Raw genomic sequence first — 10,868 nt, 5'->3', positions numbered from 1 at the left:
TGTGTGTGTGTGTGCGAGCAGGTGTGTGTGTGTTTAAATGTGTGTGTGTGTGCGAGCAGGTGTGTTTGTGTTTATATGTGTGTGTCTGTGCGAGCAGGTTTGTGTGTTTGTGTTAATATGTGTGTGTGTGTGTGTGTGTGTGTGTGTGCAAGCAGGTGTGTTTGTCTTTATATGTATGTGTGTTTGCGAGCAGGTGTGTGTGTTTCTCTGTGTTCTAATTGATTATAATTTGGTGCATTCTGAAAACTTATATGATAGAATTTTTTTTTTCATTTTCTTTAGAAGTAATGATAGAGCATGTACATGAGACAGAAGAGTTTGAAGAAAGTGAGTATTCTCAGTAAATGCGGCTTCAGCACAGTGTATCCCAAATGTAAAAGGTGTAATTAATTAGGTTCTCAATCTTTTTTAAATAAACAACAACATTATTATACTGTGGGTATTTTGACCAGCATCAAATATATATATAGTGGTAATTGTTTTTCATGTAAGTATTTTAGTGTTGCTAAATGTTTATTAAAAAGAAAGAAAGAAAGAAAAGTATTTTTTTTTAAAGTGTCACTACTTGTTACCTTTGGTATCAAAGATATATATTTATAATAGTGCAAGCGGATATGATCCGATATATCGTGTCATGTCCGCCGCACATCGATAAATGCCGACAGCATACGCTGACGGCATTTATCATTGCACCAGCAGTTCTTGTGAACTGCCGGGGCAATGCTGCCCCCTGCAGTTTCGCGGCCAATCGGCCACTAGTAGGGGGTGTCAATCAACCCGATTCGGTTTGATTTCTGTCCGCCGCCTCAGAGCAGGCAGACAGGTTATGGAGCAGCGATCTTTAGACCGCTGCTTCATAACTTCTGTTTCCGGAGACTGAGCCTGAAAGCTCGTCGGAAACATGGGACATCATGCTCCATACGGATCTTGATTAATATGCCCTATAATCACTTATGAGATACAATTTGAATAATATTACCAAACATGAAATATGGATTTACTATTTTATCCAGCATCTGATTGATATATATATAATTTCTCAATATTTATTTAAATGATATCTGTTTTGTCACGGCAAGTACATAACAATATATAAATTATATTATGAAATAATTCCATGTGCCTTATTTAAAGCTTGAGATAAACTCTCTATTAATATTTTGCAGGCTTTGAAGTGACCTCACTGGGCAGAGAGTTTGTTACTGTGTTTATGCAGAATCATGAACACAAAGAGACCCCACAACTGGAACTTCTGGTTACTGGCACTAAACCGTCTACCTCTGTCACTATCACCATTAACAAATCTGACTTTAGGAAGGAGGTGAAGGTTGGAAATGGAGAGACAATATCAGTTCCAATCACAGAAAATGTAGAGATGAGCGGCACAGACACAGGACCAAGTTCTATAGTGATTAAAGCTGATTTTGGAGTTACAGTGGTTTCTCGCAGTTATAAAGATGGCAGCGGGGACACAGCTTTGCTTTACCCAGTGCGTCTGTGGGGAGTTGAGTATTATATCATTACCCCTCCATGGGGGGCAGACGGAGCTTACGCTGAGTTCTCTGTGATTGGCTATGAAAGCCCCACTGTTATTAATATCTACCTAAAAGGAGCTGTGAGTTTCCAAGGACAGGATTATCCCAAGGACAGCAAGCTCACACTCACTCTTGAACCTTTCCAGGCTATACAGATTCAGAGTACTGATGATCTCTCTGGCACTAAGGTAGTTGCTGATCATCCTGTGGCTGTCCTCAGTGGGCACACATGTACTGAGAAAAATGGAGATTGTGGTCATGTGTACGAACAGCTCTTGCCAGTGGCCAGTTGGGGATCCTCATTCTTAGTACCCGGCATGTCCTTCCAGCCTAAATTTGATATTGCTTTTCTTATGTCTGCCCAAGATACTTGCATTGAATACCAGTCTGGGGAGAAGAAAGAAAACAGAAATGTGGTAGCTGGAGAGTTGATGCAGTTGGAAGTTAAAACATCATCACCCCTATCTATTCATGCCAATGAGAAGATACAGGTTTTGCTTTATGGCACAGGTGGTACATTTAATGACATACCCTTTAATCCTTTCTTCACCAACATTCAAAGCACTGAACGTTACGGCACCGCTTATGAGCTTATAGGACAAGATAAGTTTGAAACAAATCTGGCAATTATTGTGAGCAAGACCACAGCTGAAGCAGGAATCACTGTTGATGGAAAGTTACCAGAAAACATTGTATGGAGAGAATTCTATGGGTCTGAGTACTCGTGGGCAGAATATAACTTTGGTAGTGGCTTCAGTTACCACACAGTCCAACATCTCACAGTACCATTTGGTCTCCTTAGCATTGGGTACTCTCCAAGCCTTAGCTACGGATCTATGTCTCCTTCTATCCGGGGTAATCTATTTCTTTGTGTATATTTTTGTTTTTACTTTCTACTCTGTTTAATATTTATGTATTTTGCATCTACATATGCTTTTTTCCGGTTACCCAATTATTAAAATTTCTTGTAGGAATCTAAAATATAATTAACACAGAATGTATGTTTTATGTAAATCTAGAAATGTTGCATTATTAAATGCATAAAAGTAATTTTTTTTAAATGATCTTTTAATAGGGCCTGGAGCACCAAGGAAAGTGACAAAAGGTGAGTTTCATGTAAATTGGGCTGTGTAAGAAAGAATGAGGAGTATTATTAATTTATGTGGTTATTATGTCAGTAGAATGTGTAGCATAGTGGTTTACATTCACTAAAGCTGAACAAGTTAACTACATGAGAGATCCAACGTGCGTTTTATGCTTACAGCCATGGGCATTTGGATGAAAAGAGATAAAAAGAGCAAAACTCTGGTCTTCAACATATGCATAATATGGCACCCACACGAGTCATTCTTTTGATACCAATAAGCTGCCATTTTTAAATTATGTGCAGCTCACGTGTATGACAAGAAACTCTCTTCCTCTGCATGTTACCACTACTACTATTATGTTCAAAGTATTTTATTTACTTATTACCTCACAGGACAACCCCTCTGAAACTTTATATGTAAATGTGATATGTACAAATGACTAAAGCATCTTTAGAACAGGATGGTTAAAAAGGCTCAGCATTAAAGAGATTTATTTGAAAAACTATAACCTTGATGGGATTTCTTAAATCTCCCTTTCTGTCATTGATACTCAACTATGTAAATATACAGTATCTCACAAAAGTGAGTACACGCCTCACATCTTTGTAAATATTTTATTATATATTTTCATGTGACAACACTAAAGAAATTGCACTTTGCTACAATGTAAAGTAGTGAGTGCACAGCCTGTATAACAGTGTAAATTTGCTGTCCCCTCAAAATAACTCAACACACAGCCATTAATGTCTAAACCGTTGGCATCAAAAGTGAGTACACCCCTAAGTGGAAATGTCCAAATTGGGCCCAAAGTGTAAATATTTTGTGTGGCCACCATTATTTTCCAGCACTGCCTTAACCCTCTTGGGCATGGAGTTCACCAGAGCTTGACAGGTTGCCACTGGAGTCCTCTTCCACTCCTCCATGATGACATCACAGAGCTGGTGAATGTTACAGACCTTGCGCTCCCCCACATTCCATTTGAGGATGCCCCACAGATGCTCAATAGGGTTTAGGTCTGGAGACATGCTTGGCCAGTCCATCACCTTTACCCTCAGCTTCTTTAGCAAGGCAGTGGTCATCTTGGAGGTGTGTTTGGGGTCATTATCATGTTGGAATACTGCCCTGCGGCCCAGTCTCCAAAGGGAGGGGATCATGGTCTGCTTCAGTATGTCACAGTACATTTTGGCATTCATGGTTTCCTCAATGATCTGTAGCTCTTCAGTGCCGGCAGCACTCATGCAGGCCCAGACCATGACACTCCCAACACCATGCTTGACTGTAGGCAAGACACACTTGTCTTTGTACTCCTCACCTGGTTGCCGCCACACACGCTTGACACCATCTGAACCAAATAAATTTATCTTGGTCTCATCGGACCACAGTACATAGTTCCAGTAATCTATGTCCTGAGTCTGCTTGTCTTCAGCAAACTGTTTGCAGGCTTTCTTGTGCATCAGGCGCTTCCTTCTGGGACGACAGCCATGCAGACCAATTTGATGCAGTGAGCGGCGTATGGGCACTGACAGACTGATCCCCCACCCCTTCAACATATGCAGCAATGCTGGTAGCACTCATACGTCTATTTCCCAAAGGCATCCTATGGATATGACGCTGAGCACGAACACTCAACTTCTTTGGTCGACCATGGCGAGGCCTGTTCTGAGTGGAACCTGTTCTGTGAAACCGCTGTATGGTCTTGCTCTCTGTGCTGCAGAGTCTTGGCAATCTTCTTATAGCCTAGGCTATCTTTATGTAGAGCAACAATTCTTTTTTTTTCAGATTTTCAGATCATCAGAGAGTTCTTTGCCATGAGGTGCCATGTTGAACTTCCAGTGACCAGTATGAGAGAATGTGAGAGCGATAACACCAAATTTAACACACCTGCTCCCCATTCACACCTGAGACCTTGTAACACTAACGAGTCACATGACACCAGGGAGGGAAAATGGCTAATTGGGCCCAATTTGGACATTTTCCCTTAGGGATGTACTCACTTTTGTTACCAACGGTTTAGACATTAATGGCTGTGTGTTGAGTTATTTTGAAGGGACAGCAAATGTACACTGTTATACAGGCTGTACACTCACTACTTTACATTGTAGCAAAGTGTCATTTCTTTAGTGTTATCACATGAAAAGATATAATACAATATTTACAAAAATGTGAGGGGTGTACTCACTTTTGTGAGATACTGTATATGTGGATAGTTAATTATATACAATTAATTAGTATTTTTTCTTGTTTATAATTTTTTACATAACCCAAACAGCCAACATCTCCAGATAAGAGCATGGGAAGTGTGTATAGGTTGTGTATTTGGTATACTATGTCCATGGAAAATACTGATTTTACTCTAAACTTTAATTATAATGTAAATTTCTGTTATACAAACAAATAGTCATGCCTTTTAATTAATATAAATCACTTTAAAATATAATATGCAACAAGCTTGCTAAAAATACAAACTGTACACTTAGAAAAACAGTATAAATTTTATAAAAAAGGAGAAAAATAAAACCTTGCAATGAGATTCAAAAAGAACTATAATTATTGCTGAGAGATAATTGTCAAATCATACTTTTTGGTTCATATATATTTTCGTTTCTATATTCATAAATAAATAATTTTTCAGTAAATATTTTTTCAACTAATTTATAGAATTTGAAGATGTGACGTCACTGGGCAGAGAGTTTGTCACCGTGTTTATGCAGAATCATGACAATAAAGAGACCCCACAACTGGAGCTTCTGGTTACCGGCACTAAACCGTCCACCTCGGTCTCTGTCACAATTAACAAATCTGACTTTAGGAAGGACGTTAAGGTTGGAGAGGGAGAAACGGTGTCTATTCCTATCACAACAAATGTAGAGATGAGCGGAGCAGACACATCACCAAGTTCTCTAGTGATTAAATCTGATGTTGAGGTTACCATTGTTTCTCGCAGCTATAAATACGGCAGCGGTGACACAGCTTTGCTTTACCCAGTGCGTCTGTGGGGTGTTGAATATTATATAATTACACCTCCATGGGGGGCAGATGGAGCTTACCCAGAGTTCTCTGTGATTACCCATGAAAATCCCACAGTTGTTAAGATTGACCTAAAAGGAGCTGTGAGTTTCCAAGGAAAGAATTATCCAAAGGACAGCAAGCTCACACTCACCCTTGAACCTTTCCAGGCTGTCCAGATTCAGAGTACTGATGATCTCTCTGGTACTAAGGTAGTTGCTGATCATCCTGTGGCTGTCCTCAGTGGGCACACATGTAGTCAGAAAAATGGAGATTGTGGCCATGTGTATGAACAGCTGTTGCCTGTGCCCAGCTGGGGATACTCATTCTTTGTCCCAGGCATGTCCTTCCAGCCCAAGTCTGATATTGTGTTTATTATTCCTGCTAAAGATACAGAAATAAATTATCAATCAGGATCAGAAGAAGAAATAAAAAAACTATTAGCTGGAGAGGTTCTACAATTAGAAGTTACAACATCATCACCCTTGTATATCAATGCTGATAGTAAGCTACAGGTCATATTTTTTGGCACCGGTGGGACATTTAACAGTAAACCCTTTGACCCTTTCCTTATCAACATTCCAGCTACTGAAAGATTTGCAATTGCATATGAGCTCATTGGGCAGGACAAGTTTGAAACCAATCTGGCTGTTTTTGTAATCAAGACCTCAGATAAACCAAGAATCACTGTTGATGGGAAGTTACCAGAAGGTATTAAATGGAAAGAATTCCCTGGATCAAAGTATTCGTGGGGAGAATATAACTACGGAAGTGGCTTCAGTTATCACACAGTGGAACATCCTACAGAACCTTTTGGTCTGCTGAGCATTGGGTACTCTCCAAGCATTAGCTACGGATCTGTGGCACCTTCTATCAGGGGTAATAATCTCTCTCTCTCTCTCTCTCTCTCTCTCTCTCTCTCTCTCTCTCTCTCTCTCTATATATATATATATATATATATATATATATATATATATATATATATATGTGAGTGTGTGTGTGTGTGCCCAGCTTTAGTTTAATCTTATTTCGAGGTTTTTCAATCAAAATGTGTGTGTGTGTATGTATATATATATATATATATATATATATATATATGTGTGTGTGTGTATGTGTGTGTGTGTGTGTGTGTGTGTGTAAGTGTTGCATTGATATAATGTTATATTTTATTTATTTTTTAAATAGGGCCTGGAGCACCAAGTACAGGGATTAAAAGTAAGTTCTAGTTGCATCTGATTATTTGTGTAATATTTATAAAGGAAAAAAAATAAAAATAATTGATTGGGAAAAATCCATAAGTAAGATACAATGACATTTTCCTCCCTAGAAGATAGAGATCTCGTAGTGCTGATGGATTATTAACTCGCACCTTGTGAGAGTTGTGGGCTTTTGTAAAACCAGACTCTTAGTGAGAGCACATAGTATAATACAAGTTGAAAGTATCAGACAATTGTACTTCATTGATCGGGATATTTGTTGTTGTATATATACATACTAGGTAACGTAACATGAATTAAACATGTATATAGCATTGTTTACAGAACCTAAAGAGCCAACAGCTTCTGGGGAAAAGATAACAAGTGAATATATGCTCTGTGTCCTAGGAGTATAACAAATAGATGTTATTTGACCACAATTATTTATAAGCAAAAATGTAAATGTCTTCTCTAAAAAGCAAGTGTTTCTCCTATTCATTTACAGTACATATAATGTGAAACCAACACTGCCATACATTTCGGAAAATCTTATATATTAAGTTTTGTGTGTATATATATATTTATACACACACATCACACATATCTTTTATGCAAAGTAATTCTGTAGGTTTCACTGTTTGAATTCTGCATCTGCTATCCATATTTATCATTGCACAAGTATGTGTTTGTGTATCAAATCAATGTTTTACTCCAGCTTAACAAGGGACATATTTATCATTGCACAAGTATGTGTTTGTGTATCAAATCAATGTTTGACTCCAGCTTAACATATTTAAATGTCTGTAATTAGACTTAGATGCAACACCTGACAGATAATTGTACATCACTGATCATGATCTTCAGAAATGTATTTGTGAATATTAGTTTATGTTCTTCCAGTGGCCAGTATGAGAAAGTGTGAGAGCGATAACACCGAATTTAACACACCTGCTCCCCATTCTTACCTGAGACCTTGTAACACTAATGAGTCACATGACACGGGGAGGGAACATGGCTAATTGGGCCAAATTTGGACATTTGCACTTAGGGGTGTACTCACTTTTTTTGCCAATGGTTTAGACATTAATGGCTGTGTGTTAAGTTATTTTGAGGGGACAGCAAATTTATACTGTTATACAGACTGTACACTCACTTCTTTACATTGTAGTAAAGTGTCATTTCTTCAGTGTTGTCACATGACTTAGACTTAGCTGCAACACCTGAGATAATTGTACATCACTGATCATGATCTTCAGAAATGTATTTGTGAATATTAGTTTATGTTCAATCGTGTAAAAATGTTGCTTTATAATTGTTTATAGAACCTGAACAACCAACAGTTCCCGAGGAAAAGTATATGAAAAGCAAATTTAACTAAATATGAACATTACAGTAAATCTAAAAAGTTATGGCTTGACATAAAATGAAAAGAGGAATAATATTATTATTTTTTTCATAATAAAATTACATATTTAAAGAAAAAAAGTGATAAAAAACATTCTTAGAAATAAAATTTCGGCCCTTTTTAATTTTGCTAGTTGGCTTAAATAAAGAAAACTAAAAACCTCCTATATCAATATTTCTAGTTGTAGAAAAATTTGTGCAGCCAAGAAATTTTTGTTTAGAATATTTACAAAAATGTCTTTCCCTGAATATTTGGTGTCTGCACTATTTGTTATTTGTTTTGTTTAAAACTAAACGAATACTAAATTTAGTTAAACCTTTATATTCGTTTTCATTAAAACAAATTTAAATGTTTCAAAGCCACAGGTAAAAAGTTCACCTGTAGCGGAAATACCTTAAGGTTAAAGGGACACTGAACCCAAATTTGTTCATTTGTAATTCAGATAAAGCATGCAATTTTAAGCAACTTTCTAATTTACTCCTATTATCAATTTTTCTTCGTTCTCTTGCTATCATTATTTGAAAAAGAAGGCATCTAAGCTTTTTTTTTGGCTCAGACTCTGGACAGCACTTTTTTATTGGTGGATGAATTTATCCACCAATCAGCAAGGACAACCCAGGTTGTTCACCAAAAATGGGCCGGCATCTAAACTTACATTCTTGCATTTCAAATAAAGATACCAAGAGAATGAAGAAAATTTGATAATAGGAGTAAATTTGAAATTTGCATAAAATTTCATGCTCAATCTGAATCACAAAATTAAATTTTTGGGTACAGTGTCCCTTTAACCCGATCCTCTTCTTGCCAGAACTATGGCCACGATAACTGCGGCTTAAAGGGACATGAAACCCTAGAATTTTCTTTCATGACAGTAGTATGGAAGAGCGCCAGAAGATTGTGTGTGTTAAATTTAAAATTTAAACTTATTAAGTACTACTATAAAGCATAAAAACCTGTATATTCACAAGGCATACTTATACATGAAATACAATAAAATAAATAAATAAAATCTAATACACAGAAAGATGCCTGTGGTTAGTTGCACATAATAATAAATAATAAATACAGATTAAAAAATATATGCTTGTGTGAATGACAATCCTGCCGTCTGAATTAGCCTAGGTGCACCTATTGGCTAAATAGCTTTAGTCCAGTGACCAAATCCTGACTCCTCAAAAGCAGTCTTATGGGTGAATATGTCCAAAGGTGAATGTGTTCTAATCGTGTAGTAATCCAAACTAGTGAAGTGATGAAGTCTCCAAAAAAACTCCAAAAAATGTAATGAAAGTGCACAAAATTCAAATAAATCCAAATGTGTCGAAAAAATGTTAAAAAATGTGGTGCCAAAAATAAATTAAAAATAGAATATAAAAGTAAAAAAAAGATGATATCCAAAAAATGTGAAACCAGTGAAAAAAGTGTGAAAAGCTCTGAAAAACTTGAACAAAGTGTCTAGTTGGAGCTGTGTGTGTGAAATCCAACAGTAATAATGGTTTCCTCAATGTGAAACTCTCCTTAAGTAAAGGCTGGAATTAGCGTGCCTGTACCGTAAAAAAACAACAAAAAATAGTGCAATACCGCAGAGAACAGTAGTATAACAATGAAATAAGGCTTACCAGACTGTTGACATGTTTCGGCCCTCAAATAGGGCCTTTTTCAAGACTGACTGTCAGTCTTGAAAAGGCCCTATTTGAGGGCCTAACACGTCGACAGTCTGGTAAGCCTTATTTCATTGTTATACTACCGTTTTATTATGTTCAATTATTTTAAAAAATGTTGCATCATGTAGGTACTCTTTTTTATTTTATTATTTGGTGTAAAAAAAATGTTTCTTATGTTAAACCTAAATCTAGTTGTAGATAAGTTAGAGAATTATTTTATGGGAAACTAAAAGATAAGGTTTAAGTGTCATGAGTTTTAAGATTGGTGTGCGAGTTAACAATTTGACTCATCCCACTAGCCTTGTGATAACTTAATAAGACCACATAGCAATAAAAATTACAGTGAATATTTAAAGGGACATTAAAAACTTTGAGATGATAATATAAAATGATAAATCGTATATATATATATATATATATATATATATATATATATATATATATATATAAAAAAATCTGCACTATACTTTAATTATTTGTTTTGCCCCCTTTCTTTTAATTCCATTCTGAAATTGTGAGCTTTTCAGTTCCTGTTAGAAATGGAAGTGCAGAACACTTTTATATTCCACACAGCCATTGGCTGCACACTCTAGTGACCTATTTATAACTGTCTCTAATTGGCCACAGCAGAGAAGGTAACCTAAGTTACAACATGGCAGCTCCCTTTGTTTTATAGACACTAAAACTTTACACTTATTTCATCAATATTTAAACTAATGAAGCTTTAAAAATACATCTGCATGTTATTCTCAGATTAATCTTTTCTTTATTTACTGTTTAATGTCCCTTTATAGTGCACACAGAGATCTTGCTTAAATGTTGTGAATTTCACCCAATGTATAATACTGATCTTCATCTTTTTTGAATGAATATGTGGATATTTATTAATAGAAATATTAACACTTTTGCTTCTTTACAATTATTTACAGAACCTAAGAAGCCAACAGCACCAGGAGAGAAGATTGGAAGTGAGTGAG

The 10,868-nt window shown here is 36.3% G+C and overlaps 1 protein-coding gene across 1 annotated transcript; it reads left to right on the top strand.

The window, feature by feature from the left end:
* The first annotated feature begins 287 nt into the window (after positions 1 to 287).
* LOC128638763 (uncharacterized) lies at positions 288 to 10,867 on the top strand. Its single transcript, XM_053690900.1, has 6 exons — positions 288 to 327; positions 1,167 to 2,390; positions 2,611 to 2,640; positions 5,282 to 6,508; positions 6,815 to 6,844; positions 10,821 to 10,867. Exons 1-6 carry the CDS (start codon positions 288 to 290, stop codon positions 10,865 to 10,867), a joined length of 2,598 nt encoding a protein of 865 aa, XP_053546875.1.
* The last annotated feature ends 1 nt before the right edge of the window (position 10,868 follows it).

The sequence above is a fragment of the Bombina bombina genome, chromosome 8 (genome assembly GCF_027579735.1).
Source record: "Bombina bombina isolate aBomBom1 chromosome 8, aBomBom1.pri, whole genome shotgun sequence".
Taxonomy (NCBI): Eukaryota; Metazoa; Chordata; class Amphibia; order Anura; family Bombinatoridae; genus Bombina; species Bombina bombina.
This window is presented reverse-complemented; position numbering and strand designations above follow the sequence as displayed.